The 24857-nt window shown below is 36.7% G+C and overlaps 1 protein-coding gene across 2 annotated transcripts in view; it reads left to right on the top strand.

Annotated features, from left to right (window-relative positions):
* LOC134529267 (uncharacterized) overlaps positions 1-24857 on the top strand; it is a 43309-nt gene that overhangs the window by 4968 nt on the left and 13484 nt on the right. The window contains exons 3-5 of one of the 2 annotated variants that reach the window (XR_010074520.1): positions 2854-3042; positions 13389-13620; positions 16625-16818. Coding sequence is in view for 1 of the 2 variants with exons in the window: in XM_063363170.1 (XP_063219240.1) it covers positions 2854-3042; positions 13389-13616; positions 16625-16647 (440 nt within the window). In the remaining variant the exon portion in view is untranslated. Of the gene's footprint in view, positions 1-2853; positions 3043-13388; positions 13621-16624; positions 17793-24857 lie in introns of those variants that run through there. The other variant, XM_063363170.1, reaches the window with a different exon arrangement.

The raw sequence follows: 24857 nt of genomic DNA, 5'->3' as shown, positions 1-24857 counted from the left end.
GGAGTCTCCAGCGGGCGAGGGGGAGGGCAGGCGGTCCAATTTAGCGCCTCTTCAACTCTCCACAGGTGGTGTTGCTCTCATCCATCCTGCACAGCCTCGGGAGCCAGGGGGAAAGGATAGGGGGGGGAGCTCATTGTTAAGACTGGCCCCGGCGATGACTCGCCGGCCGCTGAATCGAGTCACCAGGCAGCTTGGGCGGGCGGGCACTGTCGCTTTCACCGGCGCGCTCCCGGGAGTCCCGCCGGCTGGGGTTCTGCGCTCGCTCCAAGCGTCACTGCTCGTGCAACCTCCCGCACTCTTATCGCTTCACAGATAAACAAACAAACAAAAAATATCTGTCGGTGACGAGATTTGAAACAAGGACCTTGCGCATGTTAGTCGTGCAGCCCAAGCGCTGCGATATCAGCACCTGTCATAAAATGGAAGGAGAATATGTATTATTTATACTGTTAAGGCCAGTTATCTCATGCATTTTATAACTGGCGATCATTTCTTTCTATGGCTATTTTGGTTTACCAAATATATCCCAAGGTAGTTTCGCTATCAAAAAATTTTAATTTGACACATTAATACCTACTTTTGGTATGCCCCCTAATGTTTACGAAATTGACTTTATACGGGTTTATGTTGCTACACGTGGGTCCACCATCTTGACGACTTCAGATAGCGGTTACAGTAGAAAAATAATACCCGTTCTAGTACAGTTTAAGCCAAGACTTCTGGTATGAAATCTTTTATACCCAGAGCCAGAACCCTTGGAAGGGTGCTGAAATGCTTCCTACACGAGAGCAGGCGCGCTAACAGAAAAAAAAGGCAATGAAAACTGTTAAGAAAATGGGTATCGTGTGGAGCTGGCTTGAGGAACATCACTGGAGAAATGGCGTCTGCCTGGAGTTACGACATTTAGCTCACGAACTTATCTTGAGTGTTAACACGACTGAGACTTTGACTCTGAAGTTAAAATATAGCTCTAAATGATAGGGTGTCGAGCATTACTTTTCAGCTGCTGTTACGGCAAAACGTTCGGCAGCTTGTTATAAAATGAGTGCCAGTAAAACGTTAGATGGTGTTTCGCTGCGAATAAATGCGTGGGCCCCGAGACTCCTGGTCACTCGCGCGCCTAAATGCGTGATTTACGACTCCTTAGTGCTGATAGCGCCTCGGTGTTCGACGTCAGCGCACCTAGTGGTGATTTCTGGCATCCATGCTCCTCAGCTGTGGTCTTCTCGCTAGAGGCCAAACACTAAATCTACTGGTTTGTGCCTACCGCCATTTGCCTAACAATGCCTCATGTTTTATCAACAAATCCGTCAAACTCTTCTAATTTAAACATTGGCGCATGGGATTATTTTAATTTGGTAAAGAAAAACGTTCTACGCTTTAATTTGTAGATGTTATATATATATAGTTATATACGGCGTATGGCTTTACTATTTAAGAACCGTAAATAAATGGTGGTGTTGAAACTCTCACTGATAAACAATCTGCAAACTACGTACTCTATTATAAGTACGTTTTCTGCAGACAAACAAGTGTATTATTGCAAACTGGGTTCTAAGTAGCAACAAAATTTTCCATTTGCGATCCAAAAATAAATGTATCGCATAGTCTTCCAACACTTGTCCTAATGCATTTATTACGTAATGATTGCACATGTTATTTTGGAACGCCCTCCCATCTTATGTACCAATGATAATCTGTTATCTGTGCAGTGACCAGATCATGTACAATCCAACCACAAGAGCAGTTTGCATCTAAGACGATCACCCTTTGCGGTGCTGCAGTTGTTTGAGCACCCAGTGACTGTCAAACTTATCCAGGCGTCAGATGAGTCTGCGAAGTTTCCGGGTCTGTAACAATCACTCTTGTTTGGCTGCCCCGTCTTGCCTGGTGGAACCTGAGTTCACTGCCACGGAACCAACCAGTCACAACATCTCGTGGCTGGTAATGAGCAACAAGCTCGTTCTCTGCTGGTTCGCTTTCCGGCAGAGAGCGCATAACGGGCGGAGATGGAATTACGCATTTTGATCTAGCTTCTACTTCTGTGACGTCTGGCACGTCAGAAGACTAACTTTTTCACTCCCTGTGTTCCAAATCGAGCACTACACACAACGCTGTGAATTGTTTCATTTGAGGACGTTTATTCATGTGTGCTCTTTACGAATGCTTTATTCCAAAAGCTCAGAGCCTTAAACTTGTTGACACTTGTTTCAAGCAGCTTTCGATGTTTTTTACTACAGATAGAGCGTGGAAGAAGATATTCGAAATTTGCAAAGTATAAAGTCCTGATTTTTTATGGACTGTACAGGTTAAAAAGAGTAACGATAGAGTATATAGACTAGTACGACTATTTTCTTTATCTTAGTGGTTATTCCGATGTTGATAAACTTCAGATTATAAATAAGGTTTGTCTGTAAGTAAATATAGCGTTATATTCTGGTGTCCATTTATTTTCCACAATGATGTGCAATAGTAATTTCGTTGCCATATGTTCATAAGCTGCCACCTCATTATACCTTTTCTCTGGGTCGCACTTGAATCGGTCGGATGATTTCTAGGTGATTATAGCTGGCTTCTAGTATGTGACTGGTGATCCAATGGGAAAAAAAGTTGTTCCAGTGTTAAATTATTTTAAATTTAGACTGCAACCTTATATTTTTTTCTTTTGGCGATAAAAGCGAGGCCCTTCATATTTAGAACTGTTTAACTGTCATCTTAAAAATAAAATAAAAAAAATGGTTTCACTGGGATCCTTTACTTGAAGCGAGTCCAGAATTGAAGATGGAGGACATCATCTCGTGCAGACGCACCAATGGCACTGCTGCCCTGAGGAGTCCTCGCTGGATGTGTCAGGGAGGAGGCGGCGAGTCGCTGTGGGCTCGCTCCGCGCGGCCGCGAAGACACGCGACCTCGCCGTGAGACACCGGCGAGCGGCGCCGGCGATGCGACTGGCCCGATCACCTCCGACCTTTCCCGACCAGCTCCGAGTCCCCCTGCAGCTCACGACACACCGACTCCGCGCCAACACTGCCATTTCATTTTGTAAGTGGAACTTGTCTACACAGAATTTTATTATAAGTAAAAATTAAAGGTTATAGGTATGTGCATGCATTTTTCGCGATAAATTCTGAACGCCTATTAGACTGCAACAAATTATACCCGCAGCAGCGGTTTATTCCTTGTGATTGGCGGCCGTCTGCGAGAGAAGTCGTTGCCTTATTTCACCGAGTCACTCATCACGTGTTTGCTTCCGCACTGAATTACTGTGATTGGTGTTGTAACACTGAACATGAAAGAAACTCACCCAATCACGAAACACAGACGATGCTACAGTTTTGTAACTTTCAGCTAGTCTTAGAATATTTTTTTGCGAAATGTGCATACCCGTATATAATGGCCTGGCTGGTATGAAAAAAACAAATCAATGGACTGAGCTGTGTATTTAATAATATTATATCAATTACATAAACAAATAACATGCATTAATGCATATTTACTCAGGACACAATTTTTATAATCCAGTGAAGTGTTATTAAAAAAAGTAAAATAGTTGTCAGTGACGAGATTTAAAACCACGGACCTTGCGCATGTTAGCCGCGCATCCTAGTGCTGCGATATCAGCAACTGTCATATTATTGAATGAGAATATGTATTAATAATACTGTGATGCCCGTTATCTTATGCATTTTAAAACAGATGATCACTTCTTCCTATGACTATTTCAGTTTACCAAATATATTCCACGGTAGTTTCAGCATCATAACATTTCATTTGACACATTGATAAGTTTGGTATGTCCCCTCATGTTTACGAAATTGACTTTATACGGGTTTATGTTGCCACACGTTGGTGCACCATCTTTACGCCTTGGGATCGTGGTTATAGTAGAAAATTAGAGCACATTTTCTAGTACGGTTTTAGAACGTGAAATTACACATGAAATTACAGACATTTTTAAATCTGTACATTTACACGAAAACTACTGTATCACTACAAAATTTTCTTGCAGTAACACTGGGTTCAGATTCTCACCCAGAATTAATGCCCTGTGTTGCCCCAGTACTTCGAATACTTAGCTATTCCCTGAACAGCTTTCCAGTATTTACTGCGCACATAAATAAGCAAAATTAAAACAAAATTAAGTCCCATTTTTTAATTTTCCATATCATTTGTATGGCTTAAAATTTATGCCCGTATAAAGAAAATGAGAATTATATTTAAAATTATGCACCAATTTTCTTAAGCCTTACACAAAATATTCAGTATGGTTTACAAAAAACTTTTTCATATAATATGCAAAAATTACCATACCAAAATTCCAATATTTTCCTTGTAGTACTACAAACTGTTTGTTCACAACTTATTTTCAAAGGAATCCTTTGACAAGTAAAAAAAAAAGTTCTCCGTACTCCTAGCGGCCGGAAAATGTATTCATTTCATGACAAGCTGGAATTGAAATATTAATACCATCGTGCTGCGTCTGCTATTGTTTCACAGTTTATGCAGAGTACTGTGGACCAACGAGAAATTTTAAAAAACAGAACTATCGAATCAGAGACTAACCAGTGAAGACTTCTCAGAAGTCATCGGCCAATGAAAGGGTGATTTTGCGCAAATGTGGGAAATTCCGAGGAGTCTATCCTAAATGTCATTGAACCCACAGATTTTTCCAGCCTGTATGTATACCAAATTCGCGATATTTGTGTTACTAGAATATGCTCCACACACGTGTATCTAAACAAACCAATATCTTTCCTTCATTGGCTGCTGATGACCTTTCTTCTTCTGTCCGGATTGATTATGGTTGAGTTATGTGGATTTTATTTATTTTCTTATTGGCTTGCTGTATTTCAAGGTGCGTCAGAGACCTACAAGCCAGTGAAAATGCTATTCAAATTAAGAAAATACTTTCCACTTTAGACTGTCTCAAAATTATAGCGCTTAATTTGCAGGTCTCTATCGTTTCGCATTTTATTTTCATCGCCAATCTAGACTGCTCACACCTGTGCAAACCCAAAAAACGGTAGTTCTCATATGTATAGATGATGATTATGGATAAGTTGAAACTCTGTTAGGTTTCAGTATACTTAAATACATTTTTATGTCGCAGGAAAACTTTATATGGTTTTTGGACATCAACACACTATGTTATTAAGCAAATTTGTTTCATTATTCGCTGCGGTCATTGAGAGACATTTTTCCGCATTAGACTGTGGCAAGTAGTCATTATTCATTAGGGACTGTACTGCTGGAATTTCATGATTGGCCTTAAAACTAAGAAAAAATGGTATGCTGTTTTGAGAATTTCCTTGACACGAAATCTTTTTCGAGGAATTCAGGTGTCTAAAATATACTTTGTTCGTGTTGACACCAGTTTCCCCTTCATTAGTTTTAATTAGAGAAGAGAAGTTATCGTGCTCTAATAATTACAGACATAAGCTGCGAAATTACAGATATAAGCTGCACAATGCTACTAGGCATGCACAACGAAGGTGCCATGGAAAGAGGCCCGGAAATTTCGCGGATTCATTTGTTGCCAATCTAAAATTCACATTATTGTGGATTCTTGGCCCACACTTGCTTTCCTAATGGCCGATTACTTACTGCAGTACCTCTCCTCCTTTTGAATGGGTCAATGTAATTCAGTATCTCAACTGTTGACTGGCTAACAGTCGTTGAGTGGAGTGGCGGAACAAATGTGAACCTATCATCAAAGCAATTCTAAGTTACAGATGTTTACAGTCTAACGAATGACTAAAAAAATCCGCGTATTTTTCGGGTATCTAACCATAGGGTCATTGGCGGTATTTATCTATAGTTTAATTTCTTTTTTTGCATACGATGCACATAAAGTTGGCCCAGATGCTACCAGATATACCCAAAAAGCTCACAAGTTTTACCCACAGCTTTAGGTAAATATTTTAAAATCTACTTCAAGTGTATTTATATCAGTGCCTTTATGTTCCCGTATGTATAAATATATCGGGTTGCTTGTGAGCTTGCATTGTCGCTGGCAGGGAGTGTATGTGGAACATTTAGTGTCTTCTGGCCTCTTTCATGGGGGTGTTTTTGTGGTTGTGTTCCCGTTTGTATAGTTTTTTTGCATTATAACTTATTATATTATTATTTAATAAATTATAATATTAATTTATTAGAATAAATTTTCTTCATATTTAATGATTTTCAATATTTATATATATATTAATTATTTTATTAAATTCAATCTTTAATTTTATAAACGTGTTAATTTTAATATTTATACTGAGTATTTACTGAATTTTTTAATTAGATTAAATTAAAACTTTACCAACCTATTTAAAATATCACTCCAGTCCTTTCGTTATTTATTTCTAATATTTTATATAACCCCACGTAAGTATAACTTACAACGCGCGTACATAAGTACTCGCACACGTATTTTTCTTTCAGAATATATAGGTACAACTGTAATAATACCATCAAAATACACATTATTATGGTAAAAACATCAACAAATAGTAATATTAAAAATTGGATTAAAACTAATTATAATCACCGAAAGTATACCAAATAAAACTTTTAATGTTAACAAGCCGTGTAGCACCAATCTGGCAACAGTGGTCACCATTTGCAATCCAAGCGTGAGACAGACTATGCCGGTGTTAACGGCCTTGGTTGCTTAACCAGAGCACGCGCCATCGTCCCAACCACCGACACTGTTGACGAGTGTTCCGGTGTTCCTGACCGGCAAGTGACGCTCCCAGTGGCCAGCAGGAGAGCGCCTTCACTTCCTGCAGCCCGTGCCACTTGGCACGGACCTCCGCTGGCTGCCGCGAGCCGCAGTGTGGACGACAGATGCTTCCGTTTACAGATCGTCTCAGCTCTCTTTTCTCTTGGATCTTATCCCTGGTGTGGGCTTTCTTCGAGTTTTGTATCTCATTATTCCTGTGTCCCATGCTGTCATTTATTTCTCCTTAGTAACTTGTTAGTTGTGAGGCGCCTAAGGCGTCCGTTGAAAAAATGACGAATAAAACGAACACTTTAAATTTAATATGCACGAAAGTTTTGTTCAAAATTCAATCTCTTTTAATATTCTGTAATTTTGCGCGAATGTGGGAAAGACTGAGGAGTTTATCCTAGAGTCTATCCAGTCTCTGTACTATTTACCGATAATTTTAGTAGAAAGAAATTAAATGATTACAAAAGCATATATAATATAAAAATTCAAAAGGGCTAGCTTAAAAAAAAAAGCAAATCTGCGAGAAAATCTTTCGGACTTACAAACATATGCATAAACAAAAATTCCCAAGTTTTTTGTAAATATAATTAGAAATTTTAAATATATAAGCATATTTAAAAAAATATATATGTTTAGAAAGGACGTAAGGAAAATATTCAGAATATCATCAAAATATCCCCAGTGACGCAAACATCGATTTACGTAAAGGGAAAAATACTAACCGTTTTTCGTTTAGAGCTAATCATTCTGACATAATTATAACCCTTTTTAGTAATTATAAGCATAGTTATTCGTAAGGCCTATAAGGCACTCATTTAAAAATGATAAATATAACAAAAACTTTAATTTAATCAATAAGGCGTGTTCCACGTACGTAACAGAACTTCAAATGTTACTCTATTGTTACGATTCCATTTACTATTTTATACACATCTCTATGGATTAGGCTCATTGTTGTACTTCGTGATACGCTTGTCTCCAAGGTAAAATATATCTTTGGCGTTACAGAATCAGTGAGTCAGTGACGAACATAAATATATTAGATTAATATAAACACATGTATAAAATGTATTATTTAATTTAGTAAAATAATCGAAGTAAATTATATTAATAATGAAAATAAATCGATATTCTGAATGTTTATTCTAATTTACTGTGTATGATAAGTCAGTGAGTGACTGCTAAGCTTCTAAAGTCCACCTCTGCTCCTCCTCGTGGGTACGCCACTGCCCTTTCTTGAGGGTACAACATTCCATGCCTCATGGCTTTGACGCTCCGAATAATAAATAATAAAGAACTAACTTTAATTGTGCATACAAATAATTAATATAAATAAAATAATAAAAAGTACTGGAGTGATATAATAAATAGCGTTGGCAAAGTTTAAATTTAATCAAATTAAAAAATAATTAAATACACATTTTTAAATATTAATATAAATCCGTGTACAAAAATAACTATTAATTTATTCAAACAATCGAGATGAATTATAATTTTAAGTGAAAATCAATAAACACACTTAATTGAAATAATAATGTAATAATTATTCAGTTGTAATAAAAATATATAATACTTACGGGAACATAAACTAACTTATATAAATACACTGAAAAATACACTTGAAAAAATATATAAACACAATTTATATCACTAATATTCACAATAAATAATTTTAATTATATCGAACAGTGTCAATATCATTTACTAAAATAGGTAAATGATTTAAAGGTAGGGGAGGACGGGGCAAGTTGGCGATGTTAAGAGTTCACCATTTTTTATAATTTTAATTTTGGAAATACGATTTCCTTCTTTCCAGACACTATTAGAATAGTCTTTTGTCGTGGTGTAACTACATGAAAAAAATCTATATTTCTATATTATCTCAAAAATTCTGCCCTTTTAAAAATATAATGCAAATGTGCCATCTTGCCCCGTTACCGGGGCAAGATGACTTTGACTACGGGGTAAGATGACATTTTTGACACAAGTTTAAACATATTTATTCTTAGAATGCAAACTACTGTAAACTAACTAATTTAACATTGTCACATGCGTTTTTACATATAAGGCATGTTATTAAAGGCTTGGTTTGTTGAAAATTACAATTTATAGTTAACTTACATAACTAATTCAGAGTTGGTGTTTTATAAACAATAATCGCACACAAATTTTCCTCCTTCAAAGTTCGAGCAGTCCTCGTGCCACCATGTGTGGCATTTGCAACACTCGATCCAGTCTTCTGATGGAGGATTGACATAAATCTCATCACACACTGGACACTGCACTTCGGATATTTGAGCTGAAGTCATGCCTGTCGAAAGTTGGAGCTTCTTGGATTTTTCTCGAGAATCGAGCTTCAGTTTCTTAGTAACAGTTCCTTTTTTGGCTTCTCTAGACTCTTGTCTTTGTTGCTTCAAACGTTCTTGTTCTATCCTCTGAGCTCTCCTCTGAACCAGAATCGCTTTCATGGGTGAGCTTGTGATGACACTTGCATTTTGCTTATGACTTATTCTTTTTCTCACATATGGTCTTTCTTTAGGCAATGGTTTGAAATCGAAAACACTTCGGCACAGTTTTGGCTCAACAGGAGTAGCATTTCTTATAGGCCCTATCTTAATGAGAGTAGCATTTCTTGAAAGTGCTGGCTCAACGGGAGTAGAATTTTTTGAAGGTCCTGGCTCAATGGAAGCTGCGGGAGAAGTATTTCTTGAAGGTCCTGGCTCAACAGGAGTAGCATTTCTTGAAGGTCCTGGCTCACCGGGAGTAGCATTTCTTGAAGGTCTTGGCTCAATGGGAGTAGTATTTCTTGAAGGTCCTATCTCGACATGTGTAGAATATCCTGAAGGTCCTGGCTCAATCGGAGAAAGATTTATTGAAGATCCTGGCTCAATGGAAATGACATTTCTTGAAGGTCCTGGCTCAATGGGAGTAGCATTTCTTAATGGTCCTGGCTCAATGGAAGTAGCATTTCTTGAAGGTCCTGGTTCTTCAGTTTTCTCTGCCTGATGTTCATTAACTGCTTTTTCCATAGCAAAATCATGATCGGTGGGGTTCGCTGCAGCAAAATCATGCTCGGCAAACACAAGGGGATCATAAGGCTCGATTACACATTCTCGGAACCCATTTACTGCATTACCGACTGTAGCTGCTTTTAAATAAGCAGTGCTCAGTAGCTCACCAATTTTTTCGTCAGTTATGGCTTGCCCTGGATTGGTGACCATAAAGTTGTCACAAGCTTGACTGTAATAGGTTTTTAATGGCCCAAAAAAGGAAACATCCAGCGGTTGAAGACGATGGGTAGTGTGGGGTGGAAATCCGACCATAACGATATGATTTTCCCGGCAAAAGTTTATAGCCTCCAGTGTTACATGTGTTTTATGGTTGTCAACAAGCAACAGGACATGAAATTCACTGGTTGGTTTCACATGTAGTTTGAAATGTTTCAAAAACATCACAAATATTTCTCCATTGCTCCAACCATTATCACTGCAATGCCCAACGGTTCCCGGAGGGGCTCTTTCCACAAGTTCAGGTCGCATCCGTTTTCTTGCGAAAACCAAAAAAGGGGGCAGGTAATATCCGCAAGCATTAATGCAACAAATAATAGTAACATTTCTTCCTCTCTCTGCCGAAACGATCTTGGAAACTCTCTTACTTCCTGTGGGTGAAATAACCTTTGGTAGCCTATTAGGTACAGTGGAAAGTGCAGATTCATCTGCATTGTAAATGGCAGAAGCTGGAAATCTATGTTTTTTCCGCACTTCTTTCAAAATTAAGAAAAACTTGTCAACATTTGGCTTGTTAAAGCCCATTGCTCTGGCAATGGATGTTGCCTCTGGTCTCCGAAAACTGAACTTACATTTTTTCATAAAACTAGCCAACCAATCCTCACCTGCCATCCTGGTCTCCACATTGAACGGATGCGTAATACCACTATATTCTGCAAAGTCAAACACAAGTCTTCTACATTGCTGCTTTGTCATCCCAAAAAACATGTTATCCATTGCTGTCAAGTAGTTCCTTAAATCTTCTAGCTGCTCTTCAGTGAAAACTTCTCGAAATATTCCTCCATGAATAGGCATTTCCTAGAAACAAATACAATTAGGTAGGCTGAATACTTTTTAATTAGAATTTTTGTTTAATGAAAGCCTATAGGGCATGAGCAATTAAGACACAAAGGCATGCATTCACAGACACACCAACGCACACACAGATATGTTTTAAATAAAAATAACCCAATTCTTACATCATCGTTTTTCTTCAAACGGCGACGCAGTGTTGCTTCAGGAATGTGATAAGCATTTGCTGCACACAAGCAACTCATTCTTCCCTCTTTAACATCTAACAAAGCCGCAGCCATATTATTTTTGTCCCATTCTCCTCTAGAGGTATTTTTTTTATAATTTCTCACCATATCTGAAACATAATTTTCCAGAAATTATAAAAAATAATGCAGAAGGCAGATTATAATATTTATCATTAAAAAATTAAAAAATTTAATATTGAGCCCTGAATTTTGTAGATTATAAAGCTCAGAAAATCAAACAAAAGTTATAAAAGTGTTGTATGTGGATACCAAAAAAAACCGTAAAAAGCACTTGGGGCAAGATGACGAGTCGTCATCTTGCCCCAGTCAACTTGCCCCGATCAGCAATGTTATTAGTATTGGATTTTTTCGCTAGGAAAAAAAATAAAAGGTTAACAATATATAGTGGTTAAGAAAAGTATATAGTCTAAGGTAATAATGTGTGGCATTGAATATCCAAATATCTTACCTGTTTGTCCATGAGATATTACTTCGAAGTTCTTGAAAATTACAATACGTCAGACCAAATGTACGAACATCATATAACAAACAACTAAATGGTGGCAGCGGCTTCACTGTGCGATTCTTTAGTGCCCACCAGTGTGGAGCGCTAGTAGTGTCTGTTAGGTGGTGGACGTGGACGTGGAAATAAGTCATTCGTCATCTTGCCCCGCTCGTCAACTTGCCCCGTCCTCCCCTACATATATTTTTTTAATTTGTATGTAGCCTTATTTCATCTTATCAATAATTCGTTGCATGCGGCGCACGCATCGAATAAATTCACTGTCGTTATTTTTTCATGACGTGCCTAAATAAATATAACATAACCTGACATGATAATTTTTGTGTATCCTGTTTACAGCCTGTCAATTTTATTGCATGCTGCGTGCGCATCATACAAATTATCTCTCGTCATTTTTACATAACGTGCCCAAAGAAGTGTAACTTAAAAAAATTTCATTTAATTTGAATTTAATACTTAATTCCTTACGCTATTTTAGTTAGCTGTAAGGCGCCTAAGGCACCCGTTGAAAATTGATGAATATAACCAACACTTTAATTTAATATACACGAAATATTTGTTAAAATTTCAATATATTTTAATATATTTCAAATAAAGATTATTTCTTAGATATATAAGATGACCAAAAAAATGTTTTTAATGAAGAATCTTATTCCGCATTAATTGTCTCTGGTGATTCAATAATCTTCCTTACCAATGAGTGATTCAATATATACCTACTTTCATTTGACTTGCAACTCTTGATCGCGACAAAGCCACATACAGTTGGTCGTGTGAAGATATATTAAACAATAAAATATGTAACTCACATTGCATTGCATATAAAAGTGATACCCACAAAAAGGAAAAGACCATTAATCTATCTTATGACATTAATAATTCAAACATAGAACGACATAAGGGAAGATAATGTGCATACATGTGGAAAGATAGTGGTCATGTATATGAGAAGATAATGGTCAAACACATAATCATTCACACACAGAATCATGCATTTAAGATACTAACTCATCGATGATGTGCAGGAAAATGGCTTGCACAACACCAAGATGTAGTCAAAATATCATCTTAGCACCACGAACTCGTCGGTAAATCTAGGAGGTACAGGTAAGTACACAGCAATAAAAATTATATAGTCTACAGCGTTATGCGATCAATAAGACAGTGATGAGCGTAAATATATATGCATTGGAAAATAATATTGGTAATCTGCTAGGGCTTATTGGTGATACGAGGTGTTTTATAATTGTATTATATTTTATTTTTATATTATAAAATCTATTAATAAATATAAACTTACCATATGTATAAATACATACTGTATTATAAAAATTTTATAAGCATGTTGAATTATCATTAAATTAAAGACGCGTATACAGTTTATTCTTGTTTTTTCATACTTCTATCAAAGGTTTAGATGGCCAACTACATTTCATACAATGTCTTTATCAGTGTCCTCCTTACCTAAATCTTCATATCTATTGTTTCAATCATTCTGTAACAAACTCTTATCAATTTACAGTGTTCCTCTTCGTACCTCAACATCATAAGACGATCTTATTATTTCTTATTATTATTTATACTTCATTCTTCAAAGACTATTAGCTTAATCTTCCTTAAGCCTACATTTCTCACCAACTTGATGCTCCACGAGCCACAATCTGCCATCTTCCTTCTTTCTTCGTCACGATGCTCCGAGAACTATTCTCTGGTTCCTTTCTCCCTATTCTTTGTTCTCTACATCAGGTGGAAACCTACTCTTAATTATTTCTTCTTTGATATTGAAAGTACAGAAACTGTAATGTTCTGTGTTTCATCTTCTTAAACGTGCTTGCTAACAGTCCGTGAACGGCAAAGCCAGCTGCTCCCCGGAGGCCAATGGGAGAACTGGCCAATGGGAGGAGAGCTCTCAGCCTCGCCTCGCCAGCGACCCCCCGGGGCGGTGTTTGCGCGAGGTGTGGACGCCATACGGTCGAGGCGCGGGTCCACACAGCATCCCGCCGCCGGGTTGTCCTCTCCGGCCCTCTTCACCGCCGCCATCAGCACAGGGTGGACTGGCGTGCCGCGCTGTAGGTGTGCTGCAATATGTTGGTAAAAAAAACGTTTATGTAGCAACCACGCAGGAAAAACATTTTCTGTATTCCTTTGAAAACCAGCTGCCAATAAATATTTCGTAAAACTACAAAAAAAAATATTATAACTTTATACAAAACATGGCTAAGGTTTTTTTAGTATATGAAATACGACAGTATATATATATATATTTTTTTAGAAAAAGTGTATTTCTAACTGCAATTGTCGGGAGATTTAATATTTTTATTGATGTTTCATTTAAGCATAAATTTTTTAACAATCGAAAAGATAAACGAATATTCGACAATTTCACTTTATATTGTTTCCCCATGCTTAAAATGTGTCAATTTAAAACTGGAAAGCTATTCAGGGAACTGCTAACAAATAACTTTAATGGGGCAACACGAAGCATAAATGCCCCAGGTATAAGAATCCTAACCAAGTAGGTATTACTGCGAACACTAGTTTGTAGTGATGCAGTTGTTTTACATGTAGATGTACAAATTTGCAAATATCTGTAATTTTACTTTAATATTTCTGTTCCATTTGCAAAAAATAAAAAATAAAAAAATACCGGAGTAATTCCAGAGCAGAGCAGCTTAGCGGGCCCGGGAGATGTGGGTGGCTGTGCGAGCCACCCCCCGCAGACCCTGCACTTTCCCCTCCAGGCGAGGACGGCGTGGGAGCGCCTACACTAGCCGGCGCTGCTTGTGTGCACTTCCGGGGTTTGGAGTGGCTCGGCGTCTGGGTTGCAGCCGCGTCGGAGGCGAACACATCACCGACGTTTCGTCGACGTTCCAATCACCATCATCAGGGAGCAGTTTACATGCCCAGGTTATCGCCGCCGCCGCCGATCCGTCATGTTGCCATCCGGGGCATTCAGTTATCGCAAGTTCTCCTGCCTTTTAGCGCTCTCGCCTGAGAGGGGAGTGTTTCCCGATTTAACTGCAGCTTTGGGCCAATCAGAAGATCATTTTTTTTTTCTGGTTGGCCTGTTTTTTTTGGCCAATCGGAAGCCGGGCTTCTGCGATTGGCTGGGAGTGCTTGGCCGAACAGTGGCCTCATCTCTTTAAGTTGGCTGGGCTGTTCGGCCAACCAGAGGCGATCTGCCAGTTGTTGGATGCAGAGATAGGTTTTGGAAGAACTACGACCCAAAAGCCAAGCAAATCCGTACAATGGACGCGACAGCCTGCGATATTTATTTCCGATTTTTTTTCGATGTATGTTCAATTACTAGTTTTTTTCAATTACAAAATGTTTTGAAAAAAAAAATGTAAATATGACTATTAAAAAAAATGGAAATTCCAAAGCAAGAACAAATTTCAAGTCTTTGTCAGCATATCAAAAGCGAATAAAATAGAAAAACAAAAATCTCAGAAAAAATATAATCGCATAAAAATTTGTCGCATGAAAGAAACCAGAGAAAAAAATGTTTAGAGCTATACGAAACAAACGAAAGCTCGTAGGATACAAAGAGATTAAACAAAAAGGACAGAAGACAGAGAATGGATTTGAAACATTTCGAATTTACTTTAAAAGAAAATGTTCTATTTTAACCAAATAAACTGATAATTATGCAAGGTTTATATGGAGTGTAATTTCTTGATAGTATGTTAAAATGATATTTCTCTTAGCGGAGTTCCTGGACACTGCATGGCCCGCTTAACCCAACAGAAGCGATGAAAGTAGTTAGCCTCGTTTCCCCGGACAACGAACTCTCTGAGTCGACTCTCAAGTGGCATTTGGCGTTAGTTCTGAAGGACGGCGAGATTAGACACTCGCACTCAGCAAAAAAAAAAAAAAAAATTGTAGCTTAAAACTTGACTTGAATATTTTTTTCAGTACAAGACTCTATTACGACTTCTTGTGCAATTCACGGTTTATTTTACGTTTGCGCAATTTCAAGAATAATAATCGTATTGCATCATTTAAAAAAAACTGAAATATTTAAGTAAACCATAAAATTGATGAAGTTTTATAATTTAAGGCAAAATATTGTCCAAATGATGGATGACTCATTACTTTGAGAACTAAACATGTCTCAACTCGTCAAAATCCAGTCTTGAGGTGGTTTGGAAGGAATGCATATGTTATCTGAGTTACGCATACCCAATGATGCAAGCGTAAGTCGTCGGAAGCCAACAAAGGTTAAATAAAATACCTGACTCCCTATGTCCAGTGAATGAAGCTCATTCCACCCTTGAATGGGCAAAATTAACATTTCTACTGCATTATTGAAAGTTCGTGATTCGTCTGAAAGTAATAAATACACGTGTAAAATATTTCTACCAAATCAAAAATAACGAAAAGGAATGTTTTCTGAAACTATAAGAGCTCAAAATCATTTCGCAGTAAATAAATGTTTCTACACTGTAAATATATATATATTTTTTGGTCATTGGAACAGAAATATTCATGTAATGTTACAGATATTTGTAAATTTGTACATTTACATGAAAACCAGTGTATTGATACAAATTACTGTTCGCCGTAGTACTAGGTTCGGATGGATACGAACCAGGGAATTAATGCTTTGTGTTGTCCCAATACCTCCAATAGTTAAAATTATTTAAAACCGTTATATAAACCGTTATATAAAACCTTTATATAAACCGTTCCCTGAATATCATTTTAGTAATAACTGAGCACATTAATAAGCACAATAAAACAAAATAACTTTCAATCATTGAATATTCGATTATCTTATCTATGGTTTAAAAAATAATGCTTGAATGAAACATAAATTATATATAAATTTATAAGCCAATTTTCGTAAGAAATACTCAGTAGGTATTATCTCAAAAAACGTAATTCATTAACGCAAAAGTAGCCATAGCTACGTGTTGTATAAAGCTACAATTTATTTCTTGTAGTATAACAAACTTTTTCTTGGCTAATGGGTAAAGGTTCTGTGTAATAATTAGTTTTCGGACCTTTGATGGATAAATCCGTTCCAGAGAATTAATTCATTTTATATCAAAAATCGAGACGCGTGTTTCTCTAGATACTGTTGGCGGTCCCGCGTGATCTTGAGCCGGCGACGATATCTGCAAGGTCGACCTGCAAGCCTTCACCGAGCGCATCTTCACCTCTACGGCTGGCAGGGATGAAAACTGCAGCTCTTGCGCGGAGGCTGTTTAAGGCAATGTGAGACTGAAGAGTCTTGGCACGCATTTGCTTTGCGAGAGAGTACACAAGGTTAGTGCCATTTCAGATTCCATAGCTAATGTTTGCTTTTCCCAACGCGGTGCTTTAAAAACGTTAAGAACACACGCCATTTACCCTTCCCAGAAGAACGTTTTCTATGCTTATACAAAAAGCATTTTGTAATGATGCAGGAAAGATATTGTAAATTTGTCCAACACATGCCTATGATTATTTTTGCATACATGAAATATGTTTTTTGAGATAATACTGAGTATTTATTACGAAAATTTTCGCATAATTTTATATTTTTATTTTAAACCCACGGAAAAAAAATATTGAATATTCTAAATTGGACTTTATTTTGTTTTATAATGCTTATTATTGTGCGCAGTTATTACTGAAAAGCTATTTAGGGAAAGGTATGCAAGTAATGTTAACTAATGAAGGTATTGGGACAATCCAAACCATCCGAAGCCATTATTACTGCTAAAACTATTTGTAGTGATATACATTTTTTTTTCATGTAACTGCACAAATTTTCACATATCTGTAATTTTACATAAATATTTATGGTCCATTTACAAACAAAAAGTGTTTGGACGCTTACCTCTAGCAAGGTTGTTATCATTAAATTATTATTCGAGTCTAGCTGTCCAAGCTCTTGAACCACGTGATATTGTTCTATGCTACATTATTCAAGCTATTGGAGCACCTCACTCGGCAAACGATTGGGATAGGATTTTAAAGATGGCAATCCTGGCTCAACGTAGCATTTAGAAATCTTATGAACACCAATTTTTATGTAAATAATTATTTAACAACCCTTAGTGGCACACTTTTCCTCTTGTTCTAAATAAAAAACAAACAAGCATATTATATCGCAATAATCTCTGCTTTAGTTAGAAAATTTCAAAGGTTATTAACGTGCAGACTCGTAAGCACATTTCGGTGTTGAGATATCGAATTTTCACGCCACTGTTTTCGATTTATTACTATTGTTAGCGGTTTATTTTACAAAAAAAAAAGCTAAAATGATTACTTTTTGGTTTTTTTCTCACCTTGGCTTTGTCAATTACCTTTTGCAAAAAAAATTATAGCATTATATTTATTATCAAAATGTTTGTTTGACTGCTATATAAACATGCTATAAGTTTTTATGTTTTTACATTCCTTCGTAATGCGTAGAAATGTAAGTATACAGTTTCATTTTGTAATATTTCTAAATAGACATCTGAAAATAGAAACAAAAAACAATAGGTAATCATTACAATGTATTATTTGGTCTTGTATTACAAAAAAAAATTGAAGATATAAATAGTGTAAAATATATATATATTTAAAATAAAAATACTAGAAATGAAATTTATCTTGTTATGAAATGTGTATTTATCATACCGCTCTGTTTACATATTAGATATGGTGTCATTCTCTTATCTCTTGAGTAGCCTTTAAAAGGATTGAAAAGGGAGGGGGATTGGAACCGAAATACGTCATGTTTGTTTTAACAGTTTATATAATGCCAAATCATTTTTATTGTAATTTAAAATTGAAAATTTGCTTTGGTAAGACAGCGGTCAAATGTTAAGAAATTTACACAACATTTAATATTGTGTTTATTAACATTGTACTTACAGTTGTAGTAATAACACAAAATTGATTAAATATCAAACGTAAACGCAAATGACTACAAAACGAAAACTGCTTGTAGCAGCTTCAGGAATTCCGCTAGATTACAGAACATGGTTTAAAATAGCCACATGTAGAAGTTGAAGGATGGAACATTGGTACGGCCAAAACGACTGTTTAAACCAAGATGTAGTCCATTGACTGGAATCTCCCCCTTGCACGAAGCTCGCTGCTGCAAGGGATCTTGTCCGGTCTGGTACGGGGTTAGGCAATCACGGATCACGGCTTCCCCCCCAGGTTGGGCGAACAGGTTGCCATGTACGGCCGCTCAGCCCGCAGCCGACCACTTTTCCCTCTGCCGTAACAGCAGCGGCGCGCCACGCCACCACGCCCTCCTGCCCCCTCGCCAACCCCCGCCGTCGGAGACACGCGGTGCTGGACGCGCGAGTTGCGTAAGGAGCTGCTTTTCACACGGACAGTTATGAAATGTATCCTTTTTTTATATCCCCCCCCCCCCCCTTTTCCCGATTTAGTACAGCTCGACATGCCACGCTTATCTCTTCCTCGGTTTCCGAGTTTCTTTCCGAGGATGCTGTCGAAATACCTACTTCCAGAGATTCCGGCTTCGCGTAGGAAGAGGCTGAAGACGTGACAAAATGACAAAAAAAAAAAAAAACAAGAACCTGTGTTCTTATTAGATCATTAATTCAGGTGGCGTATCGAATAAGACATTTCACACGCATTCCTGAGTTCTTTTCCCGGTCCGGCCATCCGCATAATCACCCCAGGCCAATGCTGGTATTGCTCTTTGCAGAAGGCTGGTTGTTTTTTCATCGTTTCCACAAAAAGCTCACTTTTTACAACATTTCAAACCCAATTAAAATTAAATTTTTAGATAACTTATCATGTGGACTTATATACACTTAAATAGCAAGGTAAACATGCCCAACATAAATCTGAGTCAGAAGTAAACATTTGGTTATCTAACCAGTGCACGCTTCTACGACAAATTGTAAAAGAAAGAACAATGTCTGACTCGTGATGACGACACGGTGACCAGCCTGGAGGTTGGTAAGTAACCGCAGTCATCGCCGTGTGGAGGTGCGACGTGACCAAGGTAGTCTTGGCAAGACATTTGTGTGACTCTGCTGCGGCTTTTGTCACTGTCTTCGCCTTACGAAGCAGAGGGACAACACAACATCCAACCCTGGATCTTGAGAAGGTGGCTCATTGCCCGACCTTCTGGGAATCAAATCCGGAACCACTGAACAGTAAACAAGTGTTCTGATAACTACTTCTAGTTCTGTTTAGAGTTTTTCTTGCTTTTTTTTTAATAAGCTGTCTTCATAACTTGAAGTTTTAGCTCCAGATTATTAAAGACGACGAACTACACTTCATTAATTTATGATTTTATCCAGGCCGTAGCATAGGTATTCTACCTTCATTCTCAGAGTTAAATGGCCCATTCATTTTATGAACAGCCAGTATCATCAGTAAAAACTTAAGCGAATAATTGCTTCTGCCATCGCAGAATTTTTTTTTTTTTGCGAGGGGGCCGAAATCTTTCCGGTTACCACACTCACTTCAGAGCTGCGATCATTAATCAATGAAATGAGTTCCGAGCAAAACAAACTACTGCTCTAATTACTGGCCCCGTGATTAATCGTTGTTTGAAGCGGAGCACAATAGGAGCGGTGTCGTTGTCTATAGCTATCACAATAACTGAGGGGCTGTGTTGAATACGTCCGCCTCCGACATGGTTCTTGGAAGTCTATTGTACCTGCTCTTTGTATGAGATGCAATGACACGCCTATTTGTATCACATTCATGTAATATTCCCGAGCTGAATCTTTTTTATGACAATGCCAAAGTTTACAAACTCACTATATTAGGGGGGAAAAAGTTGTTTGACCAAGGTTGAGTCAACAATTCTGTCAACTAACGCGTATTCTGTAAATAAGAAGGCAGGTAAAATTCATGCAGTCATATGAAGTTATAAAAAAATCACCCGATTTTCAGAATGCCAAGGTTTTGTTTATAAATGATGGGAAATTTTTTTGCACATTTTCTAAATTATTGCCAACAAAGAATATTTTAACGATACACTCCAATACAAAATAATTTTTAATATAATAATTTAATTGTTTATTTATTTTTAGTGGTATCCAACAGATAATTTCCAAAATAGGTAAGCATTTTAAATGTGCAATAAAAATCAAAAACAAACACAAAGTGAGGAAATACATAGAAAGACTCAATAGAAGAATAAAAATTATATAAAAATAGTATTAAATTAATGTTTATTATCCCAGAAATGTCTAGTGACTAACTGTAATTATTGTTATAATGCTAGTAAACATAATGCTAACAAATTTTAAACTAATACCATATTTAGGCCAATGTTATAAAGTTATAAAAATATTGTATTGCCTCTCTAAAACACAGTTTATGAGGTTTTATGAAGGGATCGAAAGCTTTACAACAATTACTGGTAATAAATATACACCACATTAAAAATTTATATGGCCATGAATATGTGAAACTCTCGTAGTTTTTATAGCAGTAGGATAAAAATTTCAGGGGTAAGTGTTCTCTTACCTTAAAACAATCATGTTATAGTAGAGAAAAAAACTTAAGATGAAAGTAGGCTACGCATATCTGCCGAATGTCTTGCTTTTAGGGAATGAGTATTACATAAATGCAGCATCTCATGATATCTAAATTGGGTATTATTTGTATGAAACATTTAAAAAATAATATTGAAAATTTTAATTTGTATTGTTAAGATTTATTTGGGTTGGGGGAGGGGGAACTGAATTCGTAATTGATAGCCCAATTACACCGGCACACAAAAAAATTTAAGTAGAATGTGCATTTGACCGGACCTACCTACGGGTACGTATTTTGGTCCACTGAATCCGAATTCGAGGTCAGTTTGACCCCTACACCCTCGAAATTTCGAGAAAACTTCGAAAAACCGTAAAAATGATGAAAATCGGCAGTTTTAATGATAAAAAAAATTTTGGAACTAAACTAAGCGTGATTTTCATGTATTTCGGTCCGCTGAATATGAATCGAAACTTTATTGAGACCACGAGCCGTTTTAAATGTAAAAAAATCACGCAAACCCTCCAAAATTCCGAAAAAAAATCATTTCTTTCTATCTTTCTTTTTATCTTTTTATGTCTTGTGTTTTTCACAGATTTCAAGTTATTTGATATATCTACGTTATAGAGTATTTATTTTAGGCATTAAATCATGTTCAATCAATTTTTTTTCTGTTATGAATAGTACTTTTTACAATTATTTCGAATTTTTCCAGCTTTAGAGGGTGAATAGACTAAAAAAAATTAAGATGCGAATTGATTACATCAAAAGATATAAAATTTTATCTGAATTGGACCAGAAGAAGTTTTTTTTATCATGAAAACTATATTTTTTCGGAATTTTCGAGAGTTTTGTGTGATTTTTTCACATTTAAAATGGCTCGTGGTCTCAATAAATTTTCGATTCATATTCAGCGGATCGAAATACATTAAAATCACGCTTAGTTTAGTTCCAAAACATTTTTTTATCATTAAAACTGCCAATTTTCATCATTTTTACGGTTTTTCGAAGTTTTCTCGAAATTTCGAGGGTGTAGGGGTCAAACTGACCTCGAATTAAGATTCAGCGGACCAAAATACGTACCCGTAGGTAGGTCCGGTCAAATGCACATTCTACTTAATTTTTTTTGTGTGCCGGTGTTATGTTTTCCAATTAGGCTACAGTTTTATTGATTAATACTATTTACATCACTATTAAATAACCTTACTTAGAATGCCTAATCAACAATTACTCGCACTTAAAAATGTTTATTCCAAAGTCACTCAGTGTCTTTCAAGTTCCACAGTCCGCACTCCTCACTGAGCCGCACTCCTCGCGGAACTTGTCGCGGAACTCTGTCACCAAACACCTGTCGCCGAACTCACCACGGAACTCCATAGCGGTCGCCAAACTGTCGCCACACCCGCTGCACTCACGGCCCTCACTGTCGCGGGAATCGTCGCGGGCTCATGTGGCACCCGTCGCGCTGAACTCTCGACGCACTCGCGGCTCCCACCGGTCGTCACCGTCGCGAGACTTTGTCGCCCCAAAAACTGTCATGGAGGCCGGCGTCGCTGCTTAAGTAGTCTGTGACGCCCTTCTAGAACTGACGAGAGCAGCTGGGGCGAGTCGCATCATCCATCATCCCGCGCCGACCCGATGCTCGAAGCGTCGAGTGTAGCGTCGCTCGTTCACGCGGCGACCCGCGGAATTCCCAAGACCGCTCAGCGATAGATAACGGCGCCGAGGCACGACGATGCGCGGGGAGTGGAGAGGGAAGGAGGGTAGCGATGACCCTTGTAATCCGGGCAGGCGCGCGTGGCATGCCTTACGTCAGCGGGCCGCCAGCTCCGAACCTGGCATCACTGCCTGGTCTCTCGCGTTAGTAACAGTATTAATTATAATTACTTAATCTGTTTCAGTGGTGTAGTTTCAAACTACAGATACATATTTTGATAATTATGAATTAATAAAATGATAATAAATATTATAACAATTAAATTTTGACAATTTAATAAATTATTAATAATAAGTATTATGTCAAATAGTTATCAAAATTACTTTCTAGCATTAAAATATTATTAGTGTGAAATTCTTTTATAATGTACTGAAATGAAATTGTAATGTATTTTGTCAATAGACAATTTAATAAGTGTAATTTTTTTATAACACCAGTTATACTCTTTTATTATAAACTAGCTGACCCGGCAGACTTCGTACTGCCTAATTAAATTGCAATAAAGTCCTGTCAAAATGATTTGTAATGTGACATTTTTTTGTTCCTACATATTTTATAGTCGGGGCAAAAAATTCTCCTGAACAGAACCTGGTGATAGGGTGTTGTGAATAAGAAATATAATTAAATAAAACATATATATAAAGATAAATTAAAAAAAAAAGTAATCTCTTTATTGTTAATCATGTGAAACATAATAATTTTTATTTTCATTGTAGTGCATGAATATATCGGTAATTAGTTTGGTTTGTAGCATTTCGGGTTCTTCTCCTAAATTGATTCGTCTAATAGGAGGCATATCTATATTATAGATTATTTTGTCACATGCAATAATTAGCGATCATAGGTAAATAAACACTGCACAAAACACTATATAGGTAAGAATTTGTTTCGTGTATAAGTTGACAAAAGCAAATTCATTAGGGTAGGTAACCTAAAATCCAAAAAAAAAAAAAAAAAACCACTGACATTGACAGTTTGTTGTTGTTTAAACTTTTTTTAAATTTGATATGACTTGGAGTCAAATCCTTCAAGCCGACCAAATTGAACTATTCGATTTCGGTTTTTTTTTATTGTGCTCCAACGCACACTGTTTTGATAGATATTATTGAACTTTGTACAGAGCTAATAAAGTGAAAATTTACTCTTTGACGTTAGGAACATACCTACATTGTTTAAACAACAATGAGTGCTCGTTTTAGTTAGAAAACGTTTGTATGGGAAAAAGAAAAGGGCGGGTTTTAGGGTTTTTCCGGCAATTATTCGAATTTTTCTCGCCGTTAAAACCATCTTTGATCTTCAACGAACATTTAAAAAAAAATTGGCCAAATTGGTCTAGGCGTTGTTGAGTTATGCGCTTGCCAACACATTTTGCGATTCATTTTTATATTATAGAAGATTACAGTGTTACTCTATGCTTGTGCATAAAATCTCTGTGGAAACTTGTATGTTAAATACTCTTTGTAATTAAATGTTAGTTCTAAAACAATAGCAGGGAAAAAGAATAGAAAGTGATTATTAAGAACATTGAGTTTTGGATTATATATTTAATTTAGAAGGCTGAAAAGGACTGTAATTTTTTAAGTGCTAATATATTTTTTTAATTAAAGTCCTACATCGAATTCAAAGAAATATCTACGGATCAAGATTGAAGAATGTGAATTTAACACTTGTAAAGAAAAAAAACATTAATAGACAATTAGCTAGATGAAGATTCGCTGCTATTAAAGTAACTCTAACGTATACTACTACAGGACTGAATCATCATTCTTCAAGTTCATCAGCTTCTGTTTACTGCTATGAAAGACTACAGAAATTATTATTTTGAAGATTTTGTATTGATTGGATATTTCTACAATTGTATGTATGGTGATGATGTGTTGTTGCTTCTGGTATATGTGTGTTTAGTTAGTAATAGATTAATATTGAGAAATATGTTAGTTGTACTCAAAATTCTAAATATTATCATTGATTTCTGTTAAAGTTTGTATAATTCCTAATTTAAATTTAACTTTGATTAACTTCGTATATTGTACATTTATTCCTGATAGTATTTTCCCTCAGAAGTCCTGACAAATGTTGTTTAGTTAGTCTTAGTGCTATATTAAATGAGCTGGTTTTGTTTAATGAGGTTAATTACTGT

Source organism: Bacillus rossius, chromosome 1, assembly GCF_032445375.1.
Source record: "Bacillus rossius redtenbacheri isolate Brsri chromosome 1, Brsri_v3, whole genome shotgun sequence".
NCBI lineage: Eukaryota > Metazoa > Arthropoda > Insecta > Phasmatodea > Bacillidae > Bacillus > Bacillus rossius.
Note: the sequence above shows the minus strand (reverse complement) of the source record. Positions and strands in the feature narration are given on the sequence as shown.